Source organism: Agelaius phoeniceus, chromosome 15, assembly GCF_051311805.1.
Source record: "Agelaius phoeniceus isolate bAgePho1 chromosome 15, bAgePho1.hap1, whole genome shotgun sequence".
In the NCBI taxonomy this organism is placed as follows: domain Eukaryota; kingdom Metazoa; phylum Chordata; class Aves; order Passeriformes; family Icteridae; genus Agelaius; species Agelaius phoeniceus.
The window spans coordinates 4,757,374-4,785,314 of NC_135279.1; the positions used below are offsets into that span (position 1 = coordinate 4,757,374).

The 27,941-nt window shown below is 44.2% G+C and overlaps 1 protein-coding gene across 1 annotated transcript; it reads right to left on the reverse strand.

The window, feature by feature from the left end:
* On the reverse strand, positions 1-26,258 carry ITK (IL2 inducible T cell kinase). The gene is made up of 17 exons (XM_054642721.2): positions 26,087-26,258; positions 15,387-15,491; positions 14,314-14,395; positions 13,021-13,149; positions 12,334-12,374; positions 11,822-11,973; positions 11,311-11,376; positions 11,091-11,145; positions 8,885-8,964; positions 8,117-8,253; positions 7,343-7,417; positions 5,809-5,980; positions 4,923-5,139; positions 4,143-4,207; positions 3,936-4,054; positions 2,599-2,756; positions 1-2,083 (listed from the first exon to the last, which is right to left on the reverse strand). Exons 1-17 carry the CDS (start codon positions 26,255-26,257, stop codon positions 2,012-2,014), a joined length of 1,896 nt encoding a protein of 631 aa, XP_054498696.2. The 5' UTR covers position 26,258; the 3' UTR covers positions 1-2,011.
* Between the last annotated feature and the right edge of the window lie 1,683 nt (positions 26,259-27,941).

Genomic DNA, 27,941 nt, shown 5'->3' on the forward strand with positions numbered 1-27,941 from the left:
ATTGTTTGTAAAAGTCCACATTGTGTGCATAGAAAGACTGCAAAATAAAACTGAACATAAACCATCACAATAATATTTTGTGCAACCCACTCTAGCTAATAAATATTACACTTATCCAAATATAAATATAACCTCAGAAATGCCAGCTAGCAGAGCAATATTGCTGCTCCTTAACAGCAATGTCCTCATGCTCAGCAGACCCCTGGGTCCTTCAAGGATGGTGGGGGCAGTGAGCTGAACTTTTGAGCCTGTAGACAGCGTGAGGAGATGTGTAAGGCAGGAACTGATGCCTTGCCCATTTCCACATGCCTGAAAAGATATTCTGGCTCCTAAAAGCCACCCTAGAACAAGGAGCTTGAAAAATATCAAAAATTAAGCCTCCTTCTATGAAGAAATAATTTGACACAGGATATGTGAGATCATGGGATTACATTATTTCCTAGTTCCATTTTTGTTGGCAAACATATTTGAACCTGACTTGTGTAAAGACAGGAGGTTGTTGTTGGAAGTTTGCATTTCAGGGTTTTTTAAGCTGCTGTCGTGTAAGGTTTGCTCATGTTCTCACCTGCCCAAACAGAGAAGCATCAAAAATACATATTGCATGTCTGCACATATCATCTGTGAGCCCTCTTGACTTCCCTAGTGATTGTTAATGCTTAGCAAAAAGTCCTGATCTTATTTACAAATTCTGCAGGACACCAACACCCACACTTTGGGTTTGATGTCAGTTATGTCAAAACAGTGTCTCTGTCTTGCAGTGAAGCCACAGATTTTAATGGAAATATCAGGAGATGGATTTTGTTTATACCTTCTGCTGTCACCACATAATGTGGAACTCCTTGAGGAGGAAGAACCCAGGCACACCATTCACCCTGGACTTTTCTTTTGGTCAGTGCCTTCGTTCACAGAAGAGATGCAGAAGTCTTTGCTTGTGGTGGTTCTGTTACTTTTTAAAGTTCTCATGATCACTGGTGCACTGAGCACATACTCTGCATGTTTTCTGCTCCTGGCTCCCTCCTGAGCCCTCTGGCTCCTTCCTGCCCAATACAGCAGTTCAGGGATAGATTCCTGTACCTTTCACAGGTAATCAGATCCTGGGACTCTGGACTGGGAACACATAACTCTGCACTGCTCACTCCTCCATACTTTGTTCAAAGAATCTGGGTGGAGGTCACACTTTAATCTTCTGATGTAGAAAGACTGAAGAAAAAAAATCAATATAAACATTCAGCTTTGACTTCCTCCCTCCAAGAATGTCTTCATTTGCATCAGAGTCCCATTTTCCCACTCACTGTACAATGCAGTTTGAGAGAATTTCAAGACTCTTCAGCACATACATTTCTTTTTCTCTTCCTCCCTCACAAACTCATGTGCACACACAGACACCACTTCAGCTTACCAGCTATCCAAATCCTGTTCCTGTTATGCCACAGTTGCAGGGAAAATCATGCAAAGGGAAAACAAAACCACCTTGAAATACCAGCATCAGAAATGCAGTCACTGAATCCAGCCTGCTTCTGTGTCTCCCAGGCTTATTCCTGTTCAGAGCTTTCAGGTCCAGCCCACTCTGAATTAGAGAGCCAGGGAAATGTCTAAACATTCCTCCTCAGTTAAAGAAAGCTTTTTTTTTTTAATCTCCCTCCAGGGAAGACCTTCATTTGGGAATTCACAGAAATAGAACAGCAATGTAAGATCTCTAAATTTTGAGTTGTCTCTTCAGCAGAAACACCCTTGCTGGACTGTGTGGTACAAGATCCATGCTCAATAGTCACTTCTGGTTTTAAGATGCAAACCACACTCTTGGCCAAACCAAAGCCTGTGTCTGTCTAGGCTCTGGAAGGCCTGGGGATATCTTGTCTGTCTGGAAGTACCAGCCTCTGCCCTCTCCTTGTCCCCAGGCATATGGCAAGTGTTTATGGTGAGAGGATTCCTGTTAATGCTTTCTTGGGGAAAATCCAGCCTTCTCTCTTCTCAGAACTCTCTTGGCTGTGCTGAGCATGCAGTGCCATGATTACACATCAAACTCAGAGATTTCACTCAGCTGAAACAGCAGAAGAGAAAAGGATGGCCGCTCATCTTTCCCCTGAGCAAGGGAGAGAAGAGAGAGGAAGAACATTAATGTCAGCTGCAGAGGAATGGCAAGGTTAGCAAGGAAAACCTTGGGAAGAAACTGAGTATTAACAAAAATACAATCTATTCCTATAGAGAAAATGCCACTGGAAGAACCAACTTCCTTCTGTGCAATGTTTCTTTTCTATTACCAGTGAACTTGGCTTGGTGGACACTAAGTACCTTGTAATGGCTTGGCTGTCATTTTTACCTCCCTTAGAACTCAGCCCCACAGATCCACAGCTTTCTTAGCAAGGAAACTGTGGAATTAACTTGAGTTAGGTGCACTACATGGGCTTCTCAGTGAAGTCAAATAAAAGGCAGAGAGTCCAGAGTTTGCTTGCTAGTGCAGATGAAAGCTACAGTGCTTCACTTCCAGGATTTTATCTTCTGTTAGCATGTGGAGTGCACAAGTCTCTCTCCTCCTTAAAGCCAAGGGGAAGGGAGTTATTTTCTTTGGGAATTAGGGCTCTCCAGTACAATACTCACCATCCTCCAGCAGTGGCTCATCACTTCATAAATTGCCTTGGAGGCCAGCTTGGGTTTGTAGAGCCGAAATCCTGCATTGATTTCTTCCACCACTTCTGCATTGGTGCGATTCTCATAGGGGATTTTACCCTCACTGAAGACCTCCCACATCAGCACTCCTAAAGCAACCAAACAGGAAAAAAATCACAAAGAGGCAAATAAAATCCTCATCAGGGCCACTTTCCACCTGCTCTTCTCTGCAGCTCAGCATTGGTGCAGTTACTTGGAAAAGCATTTTCACTTGGATTCTCAGTAGACAGCTGAAAACTCAGGCTCTAACACAGCTGTACAGTTTGAGGATGCCAGCCAGGATCTCTGGTGCTCTCTGAAGCATCTCTCTGTTGAGTCTATGAAGGGCCTGAGCACCCAGCTCCTGCTGTGCTGCTCACGGCCCACCCCAGCAGTGCACAGCTCCAGCCACAGCTTCAGCCAGCAAAGGGCAAGGGAAGCACAGAATCCACAGGCCCAGACTAGCAAAGGTTATAATCCTGCATTATTTACTGCTGGCCCCAGGGCTGAGTGGCACCCCATTGACTGTGAGCTGTGCACAGCACACTGCCCCATTCACTGTGTGGGCTGGAGAGGGGCCAGGCCCATGAGTGTGCCAGATCCACAGCCCAGGGGACAGCCTTTGTTATGGCTTTGGGCAAAAACACACAGAGTGCCCTTATCTGTGAGGGTCCAGAAGGGAGACCAAAGAATGGACACAAATGGTCAAACAATGCATTGTGGAGCAGGAAATGAGGTGAGAAGTGTGAGCAGTGAAATAACATTTTCAGATCGGCATAAAGCAAATGGAGTCAGCAGAGCAAATTTGGAAGGGCAGGGGGTTTGAGTGAGGTATCAGTGCCTCAGGAATGACATGAAGAAAGATGGAGTGCCTAAATGTCTCTCCTCTCCTCTCCTCTCCTCTCCTCTCCTCTCCTCTCCTCTCCTCTCCTCTCCTCTCCTCTCCTCTCCTCTCCTCTGTCAGTGACTCTGTTTTTCTTGGACTCTCCTGCTATGTCAGCATGAAACAGAGCTCATTATTTGGTATTATACAGAGTTGCACATGTATAATACATTAAATTGGCAATATTTGAAGAGTTCTGAAGTATCTAGGTAGTGTGATTTTTTCCCTTTCTTTCACTTGAACGATTTAGGGTTGCTTTTCTAAGCCATTATTCAGGACAAACACCCTTGGAGTCCAGAGGAGAGTTGAATGAGGAGTGTTAAAGAGAGTTTACTTGAGGACTGAGCCCCCTGTTTTTCCCAGCTGGGGCTGTTGAATTTTCTCCATTTTGACAAGATTTCCTTACCGAACGACCAAACGTCAGATTTGGTGCTGTAGTTGCTGTAGGAGAAAACCTCTGGAGCAGACCACTTGACTGGAAACTTGGTGCCTGTGGAGCTGGTGTACTGATCATCCAGGACAATCCTGGGAGAGGAAAAGAAGGGGGAATGCTGAGTGACACAGCTGTCCTGTGACAGCCCCAAGGGACAGTGCACAGCCCCAGTGCCTTTACCTCGACATCCCAAAGTCAGACACTTTGACCACGTGGGATTCCCCCACCAGGCAGTTCCTGGCAGCCTGCAAGAGAACAAGGTGCAAAGGCATCAGGTCAGAGCTAAAACCCTGTCACAGCCACTCAGGGGCTTTTGTCCTGGAAGAGCAGATCATGCTTAAGAAAGGAGCATCAAAGTGACGTTGTGCCATACAAAGAGGACAAACCCCTGAGCTTCTCATGCTTTCTGTACATTCTGCATCATGATCCTGTTGCCAGAAAAGCTGTTCAAGCATCATTATGATAGGCCCTTGTTGCCCAGAAAGGGTGGAACAAGACCCTAAAATAGCCACAGCTACTCACAGTCATTGCATGCCTAATGAAACTGCAGCAGTGACTGATGGAGCTTGACTGAAAACCCCTTAATTAAAACTATTTTATCATCAATGTTTATACATGATTTATGCTAGAACAGATCTTTTTGTCATCTGCACTGATTTTAGACATGAAGAGTGATCAGTACTGTGGCTCTTGGGGAGCCAGAGAGTCCACTAGGAAAAAAAAGACAAATGTTATGGCTTGTTTCTTCTCTCTCAAAACCAGTTAAGGGGAATAGATTGATCAGTCCTCCAGGGCTTGTTTGTGGGTTTTTTTCCCCTAAAGTATTTGTGCTGCTTTTGCAGTGAGGGCAGATACAGGATATAAACAGACAGGAGAAGTGTGGAAGCTGAAACTGAGGAAGAAAGCAGAGGAAAAAAGCCCCTCTGGAGCTAAGAAAATTTCCATATGGGACCAACATACCAGGTCTCTGTGGATGACAGAGTTTTGTTCCAGATAAGCCATCCCTTCACACACATCCAGGCACATGCCCAGCAGGGTTTCCTTGGAGAAGCTGCCCCGCTGGCTCCTCAGGTAGTCGGACAAGCAGCCGTTCTCCATGAACTCGAACACCAGGCAGATGGGAGCATCCTCAAAGCACACACCATAAAGCTGCACTAGCTTGGGGTGAGACAGCTTCCTGTGGGGCAGGGAGGGAAGGTGGGGAAGAGGCTGAAATAGGCTCAGTGCCTGCTATCCTCACAGCAAGTGTGTTATATACAGCAATTTATGCCACAGTGCTCCCAGCTCACTGCAAAGGCCAGTGTGCAGTTTGCAGATGTGCAGACCAAGGACTAAATATCATCCCATTTTAATGGTAGTGGTCACCAAAAGATTTTTCTGTGTGGAAAACCATCCAATCAAACAAAAATAAAATCAATTTCTGTCTGTCTTGTGGGGAGGGAAAGGCAAAAAAAATACAGAAAAAGTCAATAAAACCAAAGACAAATATATCCAATTGTGCAAAGCAAAACATTTTACAGGTAAGGTTTTTCAATGAAATTGCCCTTAAGTTTTAAGAGATCTGAGAAAAACCACTTTGCTCTCCAAAATGCACCATCAGTTATCCTTGCCTTCCTGAATAGCAGAGATCTGGAAGACCATTCTGGATATTGATGGACTTGGAAGCACAGTAATTCACCTACACTTTGATTTGCCTTCCTTCATAGCCACCAGAGCTCACCAGTCTATTTACTATTAAGATACACAGCAGATAATCCACGTTTGAATTCCCTACTCAGATTCCTGACTTTTGCTCAGCATTATGAATCCCACAGGGTGTGATTGTCATGGTGAATCTACCACTTACATCAAGACTTTGGCTTCCTCGATGAAATCCTCCTCAGACATTGCCCCTTCACGGATGGTCTTTATGGCTACTTTGGTCTTGTCCAGCAGGTAGCCAAGGTAGACCACCCCAAACTGACCACTGCCAATCTCCTGCACACGGGTGAGCTCAGAGGCATTAATGACCAATTTTCCTGTTGGTTGCAAGGAAGAAAGAGTAAGGACTGAGCAGTAGAATGCCAAACCAAAAGCTTTTGTGGGTTAAACACTGAGGCAGGACTCCAAGTGAGACTTTTTGGCTCTCCCTCAAATTGCCTGTCTGACCTCTGATAGCTCATTTGACTAGTCCATGCTGCAGGACATGTTCAAGGGTAGGAACAACAACATCCCCTTTCTCCCTCCTTTGTCTTGCCTAGCCAGTTCTTCAGGGAGGATTGTTTTTACCATGCTTATGTGCAGTACCCAGCACAACATGGGGCTTGAGTTTCTTTGAAGTCTCCAAGAATTACAATAAAGATGATACTGGCAAAATTCTATTGACAACAATATTCAAATGAAGGCATCTTTCAGGAGGGACTCAGCTTTCATCAAATTACTCTATGCTCCCATTTCCATCCCATTTGTTCAGCATTCATTTTAGTATTTAATGTTGACTTCAGTGAGACCCTGGGGTTCTCATCACCTCCCTCAAGGCACTGCATGATCAGTTCACTCCTTTATCAACAGGCACAAGAAAGATGACAAGCTGGTGAGCAGTGCAGTGCAAAGACCTGAAGAAAGCCATTTATTGTGGCTGCAATCACACAAATATTCCTCAATATCCGTGGGGATGTGCAGGCTCACCCAGCCAGCCATCCAGGAGTGTGATTCCCATGCAGTGATGGCAGAACCTTACTATTGGAATAATACCAATATAGCAGGATGGGATGTGCCTGAGCTTGTCTGGCCTTTGCTGGTGAATCAAATAGTGGCAATGTGGTGTTTCACCCCACAGACACTTTTGGCTGGCTGGATGCTGCAGTTGGGCACGTGGAGGCAAGTCCAGGCCTGCAGGAGCTCTGGTGGCTGTGGGATGGAGCTTCCTCCCTGTAACAGGGTCTGCTCCTCGGGTTTCCCTCTGGTGGAGAAGCTTTATGGCGATGGTGAAGGAAAGGAGTCGGTTCTGATGCAGGGTTTGGATCCAGAGCTTTATTCTGGCCCACAGCCTCTGAATCCAGCAACTCCTCCAGCAGAACTCCCTGAGCCTGTGGTTGCTGTTCCTTTTAACCCCAGGGAGAGGGGGAGAGAAGGGGTAAGGAGCCACCAACCAGGTACAGGAGAGGAGATCTAAAGGGACAAAGGACACCTGGATGGGCCAATGTCCCCCCAGGGGCAGAGAGCATCCTTTGAATCTGCCAATCCCTCGATGCCCTTCTGGAATGCCAGGATTGACAGACAGTGCTGGGCAGGGGTCAGGGAGGGGAAAGGAGAGGAGACTGACACACCTGGGAGGGAATTATCAGGGGAGGGACCCAAGGCTCTGGGATAAACTGTGAGATCACAATGCAACACCTTACCATAGCTGAGCCCTGCGGTGATGGGGGCCTGTTTCCTCCAGGAGGAGACCGCGTATCGCAGCCGCGTCACGAGACCTGGGGACATGGGGACAGCTCCTGTTACTGCACAGCCATGGCAGCCTGGCTGCCACCACCCCAGAGGGCAGCTTGGATTCTGGAAGCAGGTTTACTGCACTGAGTTCTCAGCTCCACTTGAGGGCAGCTGAACCTCTGTGCAGGCTCTGGTTTCCTGCCTGAGAGAAGGAAGCCAGTTCTGAGCGCTTTCAGGTTCTTTCCCATTTTCACCTCCAGAGCTTTGAGTTTCTGTAAACTCTGATGAATTTCCAAATGATACTTGGTGTTTATAGGGTATTTTTGAAGCCCAGTGTTTGCCTTGGTAGTCTTGGACTGTAGGGATGGGAGTCACCATGTCTGGTTATGGATACTGGCCATGTCCTTGACTTTGTGTCAAATCAAGGCCCAGGGATGGATCACCTCCAGAAGACCCTGAAGTGTAATTCCAGCAGATAGCTTGGCCTGGCAGCAGTGATACACCCCCATGGCTCTCTATAACATGTCATTATAACATCTGTGTTGGCCATGATCAGCCTTAGAAGGACAACCAGAGTGAGGATGTAATGCTGGAAGCTGGCCTGAAATGCCCATTTCAGAATAAGTGGGAGAAAAGGTGAAGCCATTTAACACTTCCTAGTAAGGACAGAGGGCTTGGGAGCCCTCCTTCATTCAAAACAGTCACCTGGCAAACCAGCAACACCTCTGTTCAGCTTCTCTCACCTGCTGCATTGTGCTGGTGGTAGTTGATGAGGTCAGGGATGGAGTCAAACACGTGCTTTTCTGCCAGGTAGTATCTCTTGGGAAAGTCAGTTGTCTCATTGATGTGATAATGCTTTATAACAGGATTGTTGTCCGTGCTGAAAAAGAGGAGGTTTTCTTTGAGAGAAAATAGCTTGCAGCAAAAAGACAGGGATTGGGGTATAAACAGAAACAAGTGAGCAGAGGGGAGAACCTTTCCCCAGAAAGAATGGGGGAGGAGCAAGGAGTGAACTGCAGTTGCTAATGAGCTCTGGGTACTTGTATGTTCTCCCTCTCACTCGCAGAAGGTCTCATCTCGAGAGGAAGGCTGAGGTTTCCTGATAAGAGAAGGTTGTGTACCAAGTTTCTCTGCCTCTTCTTTGTCAAACACAACTTTCTGCCCCATCACTGAAACCCCTTCACTTGCCTTGCACTACCAATCTCTGGGTACAGCCCACACTGACCCCACTGACACTTCAGGGGACAATGCCATCAGAATGACAACCCCAGTGATGTCCAAAGGACTATTTATGGGCACATATTTAGATTCAGGGAGAAGTGGAGCCTTTAATACACTTTGGGACTGGCAGCTGACTCTTCTGCCTTTTTTGGAAGTGTTTTCCCTCTATCATTTTCATGAGCCTTCTGCTCTCTCGTTATAATGCCAAAACAACTATGCAGAGATTACACACTCATAGAAGCCATTTCATTGATGTAATTGATGTGAAAAGCTGCTGAGCTCAGCTGTACCTCAATGCTTTGGTGAAAACAGAGACTGTGTACATGCCAGGCTGCCTTGAATCTCTCACCATGAAGGCCCCTTCTCTACCCTGGAACAGGAGCAAAGGAAAGAAAACTGGTTAGAGAGATAATGGAAAAAAAAAAAAAAAAGAAGTAGGCTGGGGGCAAAGCTGTGCTTATTTCAGCCCTGTCATGAAGATGTGCTAAACATATAGGAAAATAAAGAGCCATCACCCCACTGACAGAGCCTGGTGTGTTCCATGCACAGCTCTGGTGGCTGCCCAGGGCCTGCAGGTCTCTCTTGGGTGTTAGGTCTTTTTACCTCAGCTTCCTCTCAGAGGAAATGACACTTAGGCACTTGTGCTGAGTACATGTGGGTGTGCCTCTTTGTCCCTCCAAATCTCTCCTCTGGAAATTCTGAATCCATTGACTGCCCTCAGCCTTATCTGACAGAACACACGTTCAATGAAATGTGTGGCCAAGTGGAAAGGCAAACCCCTGTGAGTGCTTCCAATGGAGTGAGCAGCCACAGAACAAATCACAGTTTATCCAGCACCAGAGAATCCATATGGGAGTGTAAATTATCATTTACCAATGTACCCCAAATTGGAAAACCTTGGACATAATCCTGCCCTTTCATAGGTACACCAGTCATCCAGTATCTAAACATAAATGGGTAAGAAAGCAATCCTCCTGCAGTCTGGCACTCACAGAACAATTTTTCTTTTTAAAATTTCACTGTAATTGGTTTCCACTCATCTGAATGCTAAAATGCCTCATAGGGCATGATCCCACTGGCCCAGATAGATCAGATGGCAAAGGAGATTTAACATCACAGTTTGGCTGGAAAGTGCTGTACTGACCTATATATTGGTAATAAACCCCACATTTTTCTTCTGTTTGCAGATAAAGATTTTCATCTGGCATCCCAAGTGGCTGATTTTTTTCATTCCCTCCTCCTTTGCTTTACATGGTAGGTTTCCTCCATTTTATGTCTTCTACCCATCCACAACACTTGATGTAGAGTAAATCCACCAAGTGCACTCTGCCTGGGCCTCCTTCCCTAGAGCTTTGATCAGCTCCAGCTGAACACAGAGGCTGAGCTGCTCCTGCATCCCCAGGAATGAGCTGCTGGCTGTGCAGCTCAGCCCAGGTGGGATCAGCCTGCTGAGCTGTGAACTTCCAGGGTTGGCCCTTCAGTGTCTGCACAACATCTGCACCACACAATATCTGGCACAGGAAAGCCCTGAGAAAGGTCTCTCTGCTGCTGTAGAAGCATTTAATCACATGCAGTGAGGGCTCCAGGACTGGAGGTGGGCAGGTTTTGGAGGCAGCGTCCTGCCCAAGTCACTCTGAGCTCTGTTCTTGCCCTTCCACTCCCAGCTGACACCAAACCTGGCCAAAGATCACTCACAAACTTGGCCACATTTCTGGGGGGAGCTGTGAGGCTTGCAAGGCTTTGAACCAAAAGTCTCTGCAGCCACATGGGGGTAGTTACCACAGAAAAGTTGTACTGGTAGGACTGAAAGAAAAAATAAGACCACTAAACCATGTGTGGACTTTTTCTCTAGTACTTTGTATAAGAATTTTTAAAACAGCACAAAATTGCTGCTATTTCCATAAAATACTGCTGTTCCAGGAAGGAACACTATTTGTGTTTGTTAACAGGGCCACCTGCTAATGTAAGAGCAGATTTAAAAATTAAGGTTGTGTTTGTGTGGAAAATTTGAACAAGAAACTTATTCTTTGTATTTTCAGCACAGTCTTCACTGGAAAACTCTGGCTCAACTGAAAAATTAAAGATGTGTGCTTTCATGCACACACACAATTAAAAAACCAAAACCCACAGCCATACTTTTGGCTTTCACCCAAAATACTTCAGCACAAGATTGGTTAGATTTTCAGAGAGCTACTGGCATCCACAGGCCTCCTGCAGAGACAGAAAAGATGAGCTAAAATCACAGTTTTCAGCTGGCACAGTGCTCTGAAGCAGTGTTTTCCTCCAGTCCCAGTTACTGGGTGTGTTTGGATGGCACAGCTCCATCCATGCTCAGCTGATGGGGATAAGGGGGGGGTGTGCTGGTGGTCCTTTATCTCACATCACACACTAAGGGCACAAACAGAGCAGGAACCCAGGGTTCATCTCTCTTGCAGGCTTTGTTTGTCATTAATTAATTATTATTTCCCATCCACCCCGTAGATAACACTGCTTTACCTCATCCCTGAGCAGTGTTTCTGCCTTGCTTCTGCTGATGTTCTTATTGTACCACCTGAAAACATCAAAAGACTCCAAGTCAGCATTTCTAGGCCAGGAAAGTTTCTCCTGAGAAGCTTCTGAATGGAGCATCCCCAGGGTGGAATGTCAGGTGGGCTGGGGGCATCTGAGGCTTGTAGCTTCAAATCCAGGGTACAAGAAAAACACAGGCACAACTTACTCATAAACTTGCAGATTCTCAGGTGATTTTTCCACCAGGTAGCTGCTTGGCACATAGCCTTCATGCCTGTTGAGAGGCAAGACAAGTGTGAGTGTGCTGACAGACAGGATTTTCTCTGCATCTGTAGGAGTCAGCCTTGAAAGCTTTGCCTGCTCACTGCATGATAAAAGTGCTGGTGGGGATGTGTTGAGTGGGGTTGCTGGAGAAGAAAACAACTGATTGTGCCTCTAAACTTGGGGAGTTTCATTTCCCCCCTGTGTATCACTGCAAATATCAGTCTGAATTGTTTATTGCTGTAAAATTAACTTTCAGGTTCTTTTCTTCAGCTGCCTGAAGCAAAAGCAGATGGAAGAAGGTTACCATAAATAACCTTCCATCACTTTTTCCCTGTAAATAAGAGGATGCTTTGCAAAAGCTGAAGGGGAACAAGAGGGAATAAACATGTATGTTAATGGAAGAACAAACTGGAATTACAAAGGATTTTCACACTGGCTGTTGAGAAGGGACTTACCCATTCTTATCTTGAATCAGCCACCAGTGTTCCTCAGAGCTGTCAATCACATAATATTCCTCATTATACTGTAATGTCAGCTCCTGTGGGTTCTGGGCTTCATAGTCATATATGGCTATGACCACTGCTTCCCTTGGGTCCAGCAACAATTTCTGCACAAATTAGGCAAAAGACTCATCACAGTCACATTCATATTAATATTAATCTTCATAAAAAGCAGTGTCATGCTCTCTAAAGTGGTATTTTTCTGGCAGCACTGGTGTCCCCTGGGTTTAAAAGCCTCAAAGCACCCCAGACCATTTAGTGGAGTGTGGTGGCAGCAAGAGAATCTTTGGCACTTTCAAACAATGAATTTCATATAAAAATTTCAGTTGCACAGAAAATACCCAGGGAATGTTATCTCAGGTGAAATTCTAGGTCACTGCACTGTGGTGAACATTAATAAGGACAAAGTCCCCACTGGTAGTTAATCACTCAGGGCAGGGCACTAAGGACAGCATCACTGCACTCACCCAGTTATCTTCAGGAGTGGGAGGAAGAGGCTTCTTTGAGGCTGAAAAGAAACCAAGAGAGATAATTTGAAGTAGGTGAGGACAAAACCAAGGGAGAAACCACCAAGGCCATGAATTGATACAGGTGATACAAACCCACTGAACAGTGAGCTTTGGACTTTGAGAACAAGACCTGCCAACTACACAGTGAGTCTCAGCAGGGCTTGGAAACTGGGGTACAGATCAGTTAAGGCATCAAGGTAAAAAATACAAGGTAAATGTTTCTTTGGTGAAGAATGATTGACCACTTGTGTTCATTTTCAGGAGACAAAGTAAAGATTATGCTTGGCCATTGAAACTACAGAGGAAATATGGTTTGGTTTGGTTTGGTTAGAATGCACTCTTGAATGCATTTATCTCGAGAAAGTTGTTATGGCTTACTGACTGACCACAGCTGATCAAGTTCTCAGTTCTCCATCTCATTCCAAAACCAGCTCCAAGGATCACACAGAGGAAATGTGAATTCAAAAAAAGAGAATTCCACATACAGTAAAAGGTAAGCCAGAATATCCCAAGAAGCCAGGAACATGTCTCTTTATGGAAATCTAGCATAATATTTTTGGTGTTCTGTACAAAATAGATTCAATCCTTTACTATTGCTAGGAATAAATATTTTTCATGTCAGGATGGTCTTAACAAGTCCCTTACCATTTTTGGTGGGGTCATATACCACACAGCCAGCAGCCATCTTCTCTGTCTGAGCACAGCATCTCCACTTGCCATCCAACCAAAAGTCTGGATGACACTTTGAAGCCAAACTGTTGTTGTATCTGATTTCTGAAAAACATTGGGGGAAGAAGAAGAAGGGGGGACATGAATTTATTTGCATCCACATTCATTCTAGAAGTCGTCTAGAACTAAATGGAAATAATCTGCTCTTTGAAGAATTGTCCAAAGGAGGGGGCAGTCTACAAATGTTGAATGAGATGAGGTGATAAAGTAGAAGCTTGGAGTAGGAGAATAACTGATTGCAAGAGTTGGTGCATGAACTTCACAATGTCTCCATCAGGCACAATGTTTTCAGGGGGAACAATACAGCAGCAGTGCTGTAAAACAGAAAAAAGCTGTGACAGAAGCCTGGTGCAGTTTTTATGTAACTAATTGACACCTTCCTCACATCAAGCACTCTGCTTGTCTCTGCCCCCAGTGTTGGTTACTGCAGCACCATGTGAGTGAACCACAGCACGATTCAGGAGGTGAACAGGAAATGAAAGCTACCCACAAAATGTCCCCTAATAATCATGGTTCTCTAACAAGGTTGTCATTTAACCAAAAAAATCTCTTATTAAGAGCTGAAAATTTTTCTGTGTAGAAAAGGTTATTTTAAAAAGTTAGCCACAGGAAAATCCTCATCTCTTCCTGAAGAAGAAACCTCAAATTACAGTCATTTATTAAGAGTTTATTCTAGAAAGACACAAATGACAGAATCCCAGAATGGATCAGGTTGGAAGGGACCACAGTGGGTCTCTGGTCCAGCCCCCCTGCTCAAGCAGGGTCATCCCAGAGCATGTGGCACAGATGGTTCTGGAACATCCCCAGGCAGGGAGACCTCACACCCTCTCTGGGCTACCAATGCCCAGTCACTGCACAGGGAAGTTCTTCTTCATGTTCAGGTGGAACTTCCTGGGCATCATTTCTGCCCATTGCCTCTTATCCCATTGCTTGGCACCACCAAACAGAGCTGGTCCATCCTTTGACACCTCCCTGCAGATACTGACAGACACTAAGGTCCCCAAATAAACCATCCCACATCCAAATTTCCCATGCCTGCTGAAAACACACCAGATTTACAAGCATTTCGATTTTATAACCCACTACCTGGGTTATAAACACTTTGCTGAGATTGGAGACACTGACTCCTCCTGCTCATTTTCTCTGCATTATTTGTGGCAAAGCTGGTCAGACATAAGCCACAGCTGGGTGGGCAGAGAGGCTTTTTACCTTCCTTCAGCGTCAGGACCCATCTCTGCCGGCTCTCGCGGTTGGGGGCAAACACGTAGAGGATGTAGCTGTCATGGACAATCTGGAGAGGGGGTAAAGAAAGGAGCCAGCCATGAGAAGCAATCCCAGATGCACTGGTCACAAGGGAGTCAGCCAAGGGAATAGGGAGCAGCCCTGTTACCCACAAGCTACGTGCCAAATGATGATGTGGGGAAGTGGAGTAGCAGGGGCTGCTCAGATGCAGCTCTTGACCTCTGTCTTGGGTTGGAAATGGGTGAGTGTGTTCTATTCCTATCTGATTGGGCAGTTCTCTTCTGTTCATTGGGCAGTTTTCTTTATCTCTTCCACAATCCATCCTCCCTCCAGGAGATCTCTGCTGTCCATGGCCACTGAGTGTCCCTGCATGGCTGATAAAATTCCATCATCCCACTGGGAGGAGCTCTGCCCAGGGGGAGGAGCCAAACATTCCTAGCTGGATACAATCTGAGGTTTGGAAGATCACTGCCTGCCTTTCCCACTGGATTCCCAGAGGAGCAGCCCTTTCCCACTGGATTCTGAGGAAGACCAGACACATCTACATCTCCAGCAGCCCTGGACCTTCAGAGTAAAACCGCACCCTTCTACAGGATCACTGCTCCAACAGAACCACAGCTGGCACTGCAGGAGAGCTGCAGCCACCATGGAATGGGACAGTGCCACCACCCTGACCCACAGGGTGTCAGATCCTATTCTGACTCTGACAGTGTTGTTTTGTATTACTGCATTTTTTTTTCCTTCCCTAATAAAGAACTGTTATTCCTGCTCCAATACCTTTGCTTGAGAGCTCCCTTAATTTCAAAATTATAACAATTCAGAGGGACAGTTTTACATTTTCCATTTCAGGGGAGGCTCCTGCCTTCCTTAGCAGACACCTGTCTTTTCAAACCAAGAGAACCTCACTGACTTTTGATTATTTCAATTGGAGTAGAGGTTCTGATCAAGAACCGAGTGTTGGGTTCATTAATGACTGCACCATGAAGGAAATGCTACTGAAATACAAAATGAATTGATGTATGGTCAACAGACAGACTCACCTGGAAAGGGTATTTGTACTGACAGGGAATGATGATGTCACTTCTCACAATTTCCACACATTTAATCCTGGAAAGTTCCACTGAACCCTTCAAAGTCCTTTTTTTCTAAAAGACAGAGGAAAGCACTTGGTTGAGGCTAATGATTGTGGATTAAGTGAATAATTAGACCAGACTGTTGTGTCCATGGGAGATTTAGTTTTAATGGAGCAGAAGCAAATTAACTGATTATGTAAGACATCATTAAAAAATTTAGAGAATAATTCTTATATTGGGCATCTCTATATGTATTCCCATACACATAAATATATGCATATACATATATTTCAACTCAGCACATGGATTTTAGAGAACCAGTCAAAACCTCTATTTGAAATTCAGCTTTTACTTTTTTTATTCCAGCAAAATGAAATCCCTTTTTAACCAAAACATAACTATTTTTATTAAATTTTCAGTTTACTAACACCTCTGTTTCATACTGAAAAGATATAAACCAATAAATATTTTATTTAAAAAGTTTGGGTACTGGGAATTTCAAAACTATTCATTTCATCCAAAACGTACATTTTTTACTGTATCTGTCTTCCAAAAAACTACAACATTTCACTATTTTTGTTTCATCTGGCTTTTCAGCTAAGAAAAAACAGCAAGGAATTTTGAAATGAATATTATCCTCAAAAAGGATAATATTTGCCAACAAAGCTGTTTCTCTGGCATCCTCTGCTGTGCTTCCATTCACCAGGTGTTTGGGTATATCAGGTACTCAAATAACAGCATGGGCAGTGGGGAAAGAGTAAAAAGAGCAGGCATTCATGGATCCCAGCTGCCTTGGTGTACCCTGTTCCCTCTGGAATCCTCACCCCATGGCCAGTGGCACTCAGCTTTTGCAAGAGAGGGGTGAGGGCAGCTGGTGGAAGTGGAGCTGAGGCTCAGCCTCTGGTGCTTCTGCAGGATCCACTACACGAGGCTGCTCTTCAGAGTGAGCTGGTTTCCTGTTTTGATTAATTTTCAGTAGGGATTAAGCACTAGTTGTCTCCTCCCCTCAGCTTTGGGAGACAGCGTGTCGGAAATCAGTGAGGTTTGAGAACACCAAAACACTGCAAAGCTGCTGTTTTCCAAACACTGCCAGCAGGACAGAGCCTGAACTTCAGCTGCTGCCTTGGACCTGCCACAGGTTATCACTCACTCAGCCAGACTTTGGCAACCTTCTGACCTTCCCTTGGGCACCAGCTCTTTGTGTTTTACACCCTCCAGCTCCCTCTTGTCCTTTTCTCCTTTTGTCACCACCGCCCTGCAGCTCTGCCCCCTGGCAGCAGCCATCCCCACCACTGTGCCAGCCCCACTGCTGCTCCTCTGACACTTTCAGAGTTAAATTCAGCCTAAACCAGGGCAGCAGCTCCTGCCTCTGGAGATGGGGGGAGGTTTGCCACAGAGCACTGTCAAACAGCCTCCAAGCAGAGAGGCCCTGAGGCTCCCCAAGCCTCATTCTTGCACGACTGGCTGGGTATTTTGCCTCTGTATAGCTGGACTTGAGGCAAAAGAGGAAAATTGTTACAGTGTGGTGTCACATTGTTCCTGCTGGCCTTTGCTGGTGCATTTGTGGTTTGTATTTGTATTTGCTTGCAGTTTAACCAGTGTCTCTGGATTTACTGCCAGGACTGTCTCCTGTAGACATCTGCCTGTGTAGCTCTCTGGGGTGTGGGATTCTCCTAAATCAGTAAACCCAAGGCTTTAAAGTACCCCTAAATGTAAATGCCAATTAACTCTCAAGAGTGCTGGCAAGCCTTACAAGGCCTTACTGCACCCCATTTTCACCATTTATTTCCTTTCATTCTTATCTAGTCACTTCTTTCACACTTGGCTTCCTCTGTCTCTTCTTCAAAACCTCCTCTATCATTTGTTCTACCCCAGAGACTTTTACCCTTTTGATGAGGCACAAAGCCATTTATATCCTATAAAAACCTTCAATTTTGTTAGTGCTGAACCCTCCTTCATCTCCTTCCTTTGAAGTCCCGGGGTTTACCCACATGCATTCCTCCCCTGGGGCTTTAGCAAGCGACGCTGTGCCAGGCACAGGCTCTGCTCTTTCCCTGCACACTGGTTATTGTTGATGCTTTTCTGGACTCTGCTGAAAGACAGGGTGCAGCCTTCTCAGGGAGCTTTGTGCAGCTGCCCTGCAGCTCTCATGACCCACTGTGTTCCTTTTAATTACACAATTCAGTGATGGAAGCTCCTCATAATCTCATGTTGCAGCACATTGGTGTGTGTCTCACAGCCAGAGCATTGCCCAGCAGATCCTCAGCTGAAGGGATCCTGCTGATAGAAAGCAATTACAGTCCTCTAGCAGGACAAACAACTGGAATTACCACTCACAAACCAGGCATTACCCAGAAACTGGGCTGGAAACTAAACATATCCTTGCTTTTGTGATGTTTGACCACACTTTAATCCAACAAAAGCAACAGGGCCATTTGGAAGGAAGGGGAGAGAAAAAGCTTCTTAAAAATGGCCTCTGAAAAACCTCAGAGACTTGTTCCTAAAAGGGTGAGACAAAACATGCTGACATATCTCCATTTGTTGTTTCCAGTCTGCCCAGAGTATAATGGGTAGATGTTTTAGTAAAAGCATCAGTGGTCCTGCTGTGAGCCATGTGTGGAAAGAACCAGGGCAGGCTGCTGTGCCATGGGGAGAAGCACACATGCTGCAGATCAGCCCATCCTGATTTATTTCTTTTGGGCCATGATTTGCAATATATCCATTCTGGGAACAGCTCTGAAAGGAGCCAGGTGCATCACAAGCCCAGTGCATCGATATCTTCATCTTTGGTACTCCCCCTCCTCTTGCCACACAGGTCCAGCAGCTCTTTCATTGATTAATCCTTTGGTTTGTCTCTGCTGCATAAACCAGAGGACTCTGGTGGTCCCTGATTGCTTTAGATGCTGGGATAATTGGCCATGGGACAATGGACACAGCCCTACCCTGCAACACAAGGAGGCATCTCCCTGTGCCTGCCTGAGGAATGAGCTGCCTGGCATCTCTCATGTGCTAAAACCAACCACCAGCACTGCTGCTCACCCCAAAAAATGAATCACTTCTCTCCAGCTCAGGGGCAGGGATGTGGAGCTCATGGTGAGAGGGCAGGGAGCCATCAGTGGCTGCTGCAGGTGACACAGGTCTGCTTGTGATCACACTTCCTGACCATGGCCCTTGCACCCTCAGGCTGCACAAAGCTCTGAGATCTTGTGAAATACGGGGCTGAAAGGCTCTGCAGGGAGTGCTTGGGCTGAAGGTCCCTCGGGGGTTTTGCTGAGCCCTGCCGTGTTTATCAAAGGGCCCTGGCAGAAGGTGGAGCCACCAGGGCTGGGGGCAGAGGGAAGGGAGAGGAGAGGCAGGGGAGGGCAGAGCCTCATCTCGAGGAGCAGGGGAGGAGACCAAAGGCAGCAATTCTTGGCAGGAAGGCAGCACCCTGTGCTTCATAAGGCTGGCTTGGTTCTAAAGTTGCGTAGCAACTTGTGTCTTCTTTCTTTTGTTCTGGTGAGGGGAAAACCAAGCCATCAAAGGTTCATGTGGCCCCAGGCTCCTCAGCAGCAGTCCCTGCTGAGGGCTGCCCATGCTGCAGCTTGGCTTTCCTTGCCCAGTGGTGTCTGTGTTCACCTTCTGCCTCCCCATCTCCTGTGCATCCCCTCCTGTGCACGGCTGGCAGTGCCTCCTTGGCAGGAGGGTAGGGGAAAACTGATTTATAGCTGGGGTGGAGCAAAGTAGGAAATTCCAGTCCTCAGCAAGCTCGACCACAAAAACATTTCCATCAATGAAAGCATTTCATGACCTTCTCTGTACCATCAGGGTTTGGGGTTTTTGTAAGAATCTGAGCCAAAGTTCATTCCCTGTTTTCACTCACCGTCCTGACTAAAAAGAGCAGTACTTAATTGGTGATTAAGTAGATGAAAGATCTTTGCTTGACCTTGTGTCACCTGTTCCCTGTGTCTCTGCTCTAGCTGGGCTCAGTGCTCAGCCTGAACAGGGGCAGCAGCTGATTTGGAGGATTGTGGAACTGCCCATGGCAGAGAGCTCAGCTGCCTCGCTCAGCTTCAGCCTTTTCAATGAGTGACCTGTTCCTGCCTTTCAGAGTTTTCTCCAGGCCTTGCTGAGCTTCTGAAAGAATTTGGAAAGGAATTTCTTGGTGTAGAAATAGTAACCAGAAGCTTATGAGATATCACTGGAACAAGATGGAATTATTTTTAATGGTAGCCCTCCTGCTAAAGTATTTTTCCACCAACCAAACTACCTGAGCTTGAACTTGAACCTCCTTGAACACTGTGTTGATACAATTACTTTCTATCTCTCATCATATTCCTTATCTGTGGAATGTGCTGTTTTTTCTCATTAATAGTTAGGATATTATGAACTGTTGAAAACTGGATTCATAGCAACTTTGCCTGGACACTACCTTCATTTGGTATTTTGTGAGTTTTCTCACAAAAATGTGAGTTTTCTCACATTAGGAACACTGATCGATTCGGGGCTTATAGGAAATAAAACAATGTAACTAATTTTTAATTTGAATCCGAAAACTAAATTGAAGAAATTGATTTTTAGAAGAAAGTTGAAAATGATTTTGCATTTTCTGTCATACTAACTGTTCTGAAGGAAAATTGGAGAGCAGTGATAATTGATGACACTGGGATTTTCTGCAGAACCCTGGTTTTTGTGTTACATTTTAATATCTCCAATGTATTTTGCTATATTTGATAATTAAATCCCTTAATGTGTCTGCTTGTCTTTCCTGTCCATCATGACTATTTAATCCTTCAGCTTCAACTAAAAGACTAAATATTTTTCTTTTTACTGCTATTTTCACATCTAAAAAACATGAAGGTGTTTTAGGAGTGGGTGCACTCTGGATGTGCACAGAATTGTGTTAAATAACAAAACCATCTGCAACTGGTGCTTGAGATGCCTCCATTCCACTATTTACTGTTCTTACACAGTCCTATAGACCCAATCCAGCCTTGTATTCCCACCAAATCCAATTCCAAAATTCACTTTGGCTCAAGTCCTGTCCACGATGGTTATCAGGGTGCCCATCTCTACAACAGCACAAGTGGTTGGACAAGAAAATCAATGCCATCATCAAGAAACAGAAGGGAAAAAAAAAAAAGAAAAAAAAAAGGAAGATTCTTGGCTTTCAAATGAGCTTTCTAATATGATGGAAATAAGCCTTTTATGTTACATAAAAGCAGATGGAACAACTCCTGAATACTATATTAGTTTCTTCAAAGCTGTTCTTGACTCCAGCAAAGACTGGGAGCAGTGGATTGCAGTGAATGAAGGATTCAGTGGAAGAAAAGAAGCTAAATTAAATCAACTACATGACATCACTTTTTCATGAAAAAAAAAATCTAAGCTTTAAGGCCAAAAATTAAAAACCAGCCAGAAAGGATGAGAGAGTATAGAGCAACAGGCAGGCATTGCAATAAAATAAGTTCCAATGTTGATTACAATATAAAGCAAAGTCAACGGCACCGGGAGCAGAAAATGACCACAATACAGAAGTCTAACAAAAGATAACTTTTAGGAAGCCTCATATTTATTGTTATATCTTCAAATTAGGAGGCATTCCTTCCTTTTTAAAGATATAAAAGAAAACATGGGTTGAAGATTTTGCTACATCCTCAATGTTCTCTGACAGAAGAAAGATTTGAGCTTTGTAATTTGAACAAAATGGAAGTGTCCGACATTTGCTGCAAAAACATTGCTCAGAAGGAATTAAAAATATTTATTCAAAAACTAAAGACTAATAAATACACAGAAAAGGACCTAGTAGGAACAAAACTGGGCAAGAACAGAAAGGGCAAGTAGAAAATTATTATAATCATATTCTGGAAGGTAAAATGAGTTATTCTAGCAAAAAAGGAGCTATTTTTATGACCAGACTTTACCACATGTTTGTGTAGTTAGAAAGGCCACAGACACCAGACACAGAGAACCTGCATTTTGCTCAAGGCAATCCTGTCTAGACAATATCACCACCCTGAATCAGGATGCTGCTGCAGGAGTCGTGAGTGAGAACAGCAACAGACAGGAACTTTGCAAATATTCAGAAAAATATTGAGTAGGTTGATGAAAGATGTGGTATCTCCATCCTTTGAAGCAGTGGCCAATGCTACAGTCAGCCTGTCCTGGTGTTGGTGACAGTCCTGCTCTCAGTGTTGATCTTATCCTGGCAAAAAGTCTGACCAACTGGACTTAAGAAGTGCTCTCCAACCAGCATTACCATGATTCTGTGATTTCACAATAGAAACAAGAAACATTCTGACAAACAATATCAACTTCATCCTCCAGCAACTCCAATAATATAATTTGGATTTTTCAAAATTCCTGTTAGGTTTTCAGAGATGAACTAGACATTAAGGCATAGATTTGTACTTTGTCTCCATCTTATTTAGGATTGTATTGATTTTATTGCATACAAATTGATTGAAATGGGTGATGCAGGCAGATGCCAAGCCTGTCTTCTTTGTGGGTGATATGTGTATTATTGTTAATAAATTAGTTGGAGATATGCATCAGAAAACAAGTGGTATTGCAAATTCTGGCAAGCAAACAGTACTAGTTAATAAATACATGGCAGGTTATGAAGAGTGGCATATCTAGTCAGATGTATTTATTTGGAAGGTTATATTTAAAAGCATAATTAAATTCCTTTTAGGTGAGGACTGCAGGGGGAAATATCCCTGTAGCCTTTTGGCCTGCTAAGGTGTTCAGAATACACAAAGCAATGAGAAATGGTTTGAATGGCCACTCTAACAAGAAGACCAGAAGGGAGATCTTCAGAAGAAAAGTTTTAATCTATTTACATTAGAGTCTTGGGGAAGAAAACCAAGTTGGATTCTGTGTATAATAATCAAGGTGAGAGGGACTGGACTGAGGAGCAAAGCACTGCTTTTTGTCCCATGGGTAGCTGGACTGCTGCAAGCAGCCCCACGTGTAGATAATGCTACAGAGCAGCTGGAGCATTTCTGGGATGCTGATAAAAGTCTTTTCAGCCGAGTTTATTCCTTTGTTCTCATGTAACAAGAGACTGAAAGCAGATTTCAAGGCCCACTGAAGTGCCATCTTTGCCATCTTTATATGTGAGTATCAAAGATGGGAATGAAAGAGCCCAGGACAAGGCTGAGTCATTCTGTGTGACCTCCTGAGCATCTGACCAGTGTAGGAAGAATTGTCCTGATGTAAATGAAAAAAGAACTTGGCCTTTTCTGGGTGAGCCTTTCATTGCTGCCTTTATCAGCTGGACTAATAATAGCCCCAAAGTGCATGAAGATATAAAATTTCAAAATATTTATGTGCCTGAAGTATTCACCAAGGACCATAAGCTGTTGGGTGAAGGGGGTATAGATAATTCACCAGTTCAAGTGCTTTTGCTCCATCTAAGTAAGAATATTTGAAACTCTGTCCCAGACACCTCCCCAAAGGGATTCACTTCTCTGCTGCTTTTGCAGAGCAGCAAGTGTACCAGCACCCTGAGAGTTTCAGTGTCTGAATTGTCCATTATTGTAGTGAGGATCAAACTCATTGAAATAGTTGAAATTATTACTCCCATGTGCTTGTTTACTCACATGTACAGTAGCTACAAAATCAGACCCTGAAACAAACAATTTTTGCCTTTGGAATTGATTTGCATGTTATAATAAAGGGACTTCTGATGTCTTTTAGCAGAGATGGGGGCTGAATACATGTGCCTGTTATCAGGGCTTTGCTTTATGTTAAGACAGCCCTGCATTGTGCACTGCATAATGAATTCCAGAAAACACAGCTTCTTATTGTTGTTCAGTTATTGGGGGCTCATTCTCCTAATGAGACATGTAAATATCTTTCATTAACATTAAGGGCCACTGTGTGCTTGGTCCTGAGGAGAACAGTGCTCTCTGTCAGTGTGGCAGAAAGATGAAAATTACAGTGAAAATGCCATTACAGTTACTGCAAAAAAACCCCTGCCTTTATGAGGCCTGTTGTCTTGACAGCTTTGAGTTTCATTTGCAGAAATATCCCTGTAGCCTTCTAGCCTGCTTATTTCCTTGTTTTGGACTGATACAAAATAATAATGTTGTTTTATACCTTTTGTTTAAAAATGCAGAGAAAGGGACAGGGTGTTAAACCCCGTTTAAATACAGGCAGACTGTATAAACCAGGGCTTAATGCATAAGTGTGTACTTTAAGTCATCCAACTGAAATCAGTGGGACTTCTCAAACTTTTCAGCAGTTCAGTAGTTGTTTTACCTGACTTTGTGCACAGGCTGTTGTTAGTGACTGACCAGGGACTGGAGAGATGGGAACTATACAGTACAAAACTCTGAGTACAGGAGTCCACCAGACAGGTTGGTGAGGGGTTCTTAAACACACACATTGAAAACCCATGGTGAAAACATCCCCAGAGATCTCCCTTGGAAAATCCATGCTTTAAAATCTCAGGTATGTCCTGGGCCCATCCATGTCAGTCCATAGCACCCGAGGATGCTCCCCATCACTGCAGCCAGCTGTCCCTAAACCCCCAGAGCAGGGCCACCTGCAAACTGCCCCTTGGCAACAGTGACAGCCTGCTCTGACCTCTGCCAGCCCAGAAATTATCTGAGAGAGCCCCTGTGGATCAGAGCAAAGCAGTGCCAGGGATTGCACCAGACAATGAGCACCAGATCATGGAGTTCAACACCTGCACGTGGTGCCTGGTCCTGGTGCACTCCTGGGAATGGCACAGCCCATGTGCTGGGCAGGGATCATTGGAATCCTCCCTCCACTGGCTGTGAACTCAAATGCTGTGGGTTCCCTCCATTCTGAGCACAAAACAAGATGACTCTTGCACGGGCTGCTCTCAGCTTTCCTCTCCAGAGCACCAATGGCCTCACCAAGCAGAGGTCTCACCAGCATGCTCTAATTTTGATTACTGAAGAGGCTAATGATCAGTTCTGGGAGTGTTTCACAGGACAAATTCTTCTCTCTCTACTTTGTGACAAATTCATTTCATGTAACAACCTGATTTTGAGAGAGAAGAACCTGTTTGTGTGAGAAGAAAAATCAGCATTTCATGGAACATCAGCCCTGTGATTACAAATATACCACCACGCCTCGAATATGCACAAGGTTCTAAAGTTGCAGGCGTGTTTACCTACGTATGTCTACACATGTATAATATGTGCATTTTAAATATGTAATATATAAGATAAAGTGGATAATACATCAAACCCTCATCTCACCTAAATGACCTTTTGGAAGACTCAGAGGGAAAATTTCCACGAACACAGAGAGTGTGAAGTCTATGCCCCACTGAAAGTCACCAAGTCAGATTTTCCAAACTATTTCAGTCCCTAAAGATGCTGACAAGACACCTACTGCAAAAGTATCTAGTCAGACTTACGTTCAATTCATTTAAGCACACCAAAACTCAGAAAGCATCAAAGAAAACCAGTAGCAAACATTTCTCTAAACACCTACACCTACAGCAAAATCATTTCGATGCTTTTCAAAATTTAGCCCCGAATCATTAAGTGGAATAATTATAATGGAATTTAAAATCTTACAAAAATGACATTTGAAAAATAGTTTGGAGAACAGACAAAGATAGTCCCAACCCATAGGCAGTCACAGTATGCAGCAATCAACAGTGTCCTGTTTAAAATGGAGGTGAGAAAAACACGGACTAGAAAGTAGAAGGAAGAAAAACATTTCATTGGGCATATTTGAGAGAAATGACATGCAGGTGAAAATGACTGTTAACGTTTAAACCTTTTAACCTTTGAAGCTGGTTTGTAACCCCAAATAGGTTGTGATAAAATATGAGGGCACATCGTGCTTTTCTTTTATTGTTGGGTTCTGTTTCTACTTAATTTTCTGCAACTGAACAAGATCACTTGGTCTGGAGTTGCTAGATCCAAGGCAGCACAGTTCTTCTCTGCCTACAGGAACAGTGCCTAAGCATAATGGATTAACAGCACGTTCAGGGACTGCTGGAAAACAAGGAAGATTATTTACAACCGTAACGAGGTTCTGCAAACATCCAGCTAAATAGAAGGGAATAATTCTCACTTCACTAGAGCACTAAACACAATAGGGTGCACAGATTGACTTCTAATTTTCTTCATATTTAGCAAATCACCAAAATGCAAACTTGGGGAAACAAAGCCTGGCCTGAGCCTGGATCTCATCATCACAGCCCATCTGAAGCTAGCTCTAAAGACCACACATTACATGTGGCAGCTGAATTTATTTTAAAGTGCTAGATGGATCTCCTACCAGCCATCAGCCTGATGCCCCAAAGAAAAGAATGAGAATGAAGATCTGTTGATTATTTTTTCATAGTTACAATCAGGATACACTTGTGACCTTCACAATACGCCTCTCTAGGTCACCCCTGTCCACATGTGAGGTGCCAGGCACAGGCTCACACAGCTCTTACACACAGCCCATGCCAAATTCCTACAATAAAACTAGATCCTTCCTATAAATTGGTAGAGTGGTCTTCTTCCTCCATTCACACCAAATGCCTGTTGATCAGAAGCTCTAAATGACCCATTTGACCAATTTCCAGGGCATGGTGCTGTAGCAAGGACCAGAAAAATTAACAAAATTTAACAAAGATCATCCTTCCCTCCATTAAACAAATTTCATCCTTGCTCCCATTGCTCTGAGAGAGAAAACGACTGACGTACCCCGTGGCGATGCTCGTAGTAAGCCAGCTTGGATTTGGTCAGGACAAAGAAACGCACTTTAAAGTTGGAGGGTGAAGTCCTTCTCTTCTGCTGGGATTTCTTGATCAGCAGTTCCTGCAGGAGCACACAGTTATTCATGGCTGAGCCAAGAAGGTTTGTCTCCCAGGACATGGGAACTCTGTGCTGTGCGCTCCGTCAAAGAAAGAAACACGAGAAAGAAGGCAGTTAATTTAAAAAAAAAAAAAAAGGGGTTCAAGAGGCAGCGTAGGTGCTTTTGAGCTTTATCTTCCCATCTACAGCAAAGCTTCCTTTCTGTCAGACCATAACCACATCCTCTCTGAAGCCATAAGGTGAACTGCACACGTTGAAATGTACGCTAAGGTAAATGTTGTGGAAAAAAATAACACTTGAGGGACATGCAGGAGATGTGAATCAATGATTAAGGATAAATTAAAGGGGTGGGGCATGATTAAGCATCTGTCTCCTACTGGCTCATCTGGTAAACACACTTACAAATGCATGCACCCAACATGGATGTACAGGATGAGTGTCCTGTTCAATGGTAATTAAGAATGTGCATTTTCCATAAAAATACAATTTAAATATAGCACTTAATGTACAGATTTGTAGAGACTTTGCTTAAGACAATGCAGTACCATAGGACAGAAATGAGGACAGACTGAAGCTGTTGCCAGCTGATGCCTATATGTATATATAAATAAAAATAAATTAAAAAATAAATATGGTGGTCTTGCTGAAGACAAGATGCAACAGATATTATAACATTTGCCATGCTGAAGTCCAGTAAATCTGTACTTCGTTTCTCAGCAGAGTGACTGAGTACCAAAAAACTTCTGTGGTCAGATGACACAAGTGTGTGATCTCCTAAAAAAGCATCACTGCTGTCAAGGGGGATTTCACACCTATTTGTAGATTAGGATAAATGCTCAGGCCAAATTTCCCAATTCTTCTACAAGCCGGTCGGCCTCATGCAGCACACATGTACAAAATATGCAGAGTTTGATGTGAGTTTTCTGGAATTGAGCTTTGTGTATGCTGAAGCTATTTGGATAAATTCCAGACCTTGCACCTCCAACATATAGGACCACTTGTGTGTGCTCATAAATTTCCTTATGCTTGAGAATTTGCTGGTTTAAATTATGCTCCAAGATCCTTTCTTGTAATTAATGGACCAAAAAATGTGCAGCAGAATGCCCTGATAAAGATTTCACTGTGCCTGCAACAGTGAATTACCCCCAAAAAGGCTTGGATCTTGATCAACAAATATTTCACTTGAGTCAGTACAGTTGAGTTTCTAATGATAATTTTTAACAGCATTGCATTTTTAGCTAGTAACACTTGTTTAGGACTATGACTCTTTCTAGTTCTCCCCTTCACACTAACTGTAGGGGATTAAGGACTTGGTGAAAAATCTCTGTAGCTTGGGCCAAAGCGGTTTGAAGTCTGCTGGCAGAGATGTACACGTTGTCTTATCAGAAAATGGAATATAAATAGAAATACAAGAGTGTGACCTTGTAGCTGCACAGAAGAAGGAGTGCAGGACAGCAGAGTTGAGAAGCCAGCACGGAAACCCCTGAGAGGAGAGGTGCTGCTGGAGATGGAGGATGTGGGGGAAGAGAAGATTAACCAAGGTGGTGAGTAGTGGGGGGAGAGCTAAGAAATTCTTTGAACACAGTGACTGGCAGCTTGATTTGTTCATGAGATAAGAGATGAGCTCTCAGAGGGGCACGGAGAAGGAGCAATTTGATCAAATACCCAGATAAGGGGCTTGGCAACTGCCCTGCATTTGGTGTAAACATGGCACGATGTGACACCATGGCTGGCAGGAAGGGGC

What these genes read in the sequence shown, in the direction of transcription:
- ITK (XM_054642721.2), bottom strand. Translation starts at nt 26,257, where the DNA reads ATGTCCTGGGAGACAAACCTTCTTGGCTCAGCCATGAATAACTGTGTG. An exon ending in GGTCCTGACGCTGAAGGAAG is followed by an intron (nt 13,150 to 14,313) that starts GTAAAAAGCCTC and finishes AATGTTTTTCAG; the next exon opens with AAATCAGATACAACAACAGT. An exon ending in CTGATTCAAGATAAGAATGG is followed by an intron (nt 11,377 to 11,821) that starts GTAAGTCCCTTC and finishes GCCTCTCAACAG; the next exon opens with GCATGAAGGCTATGTGCCAA.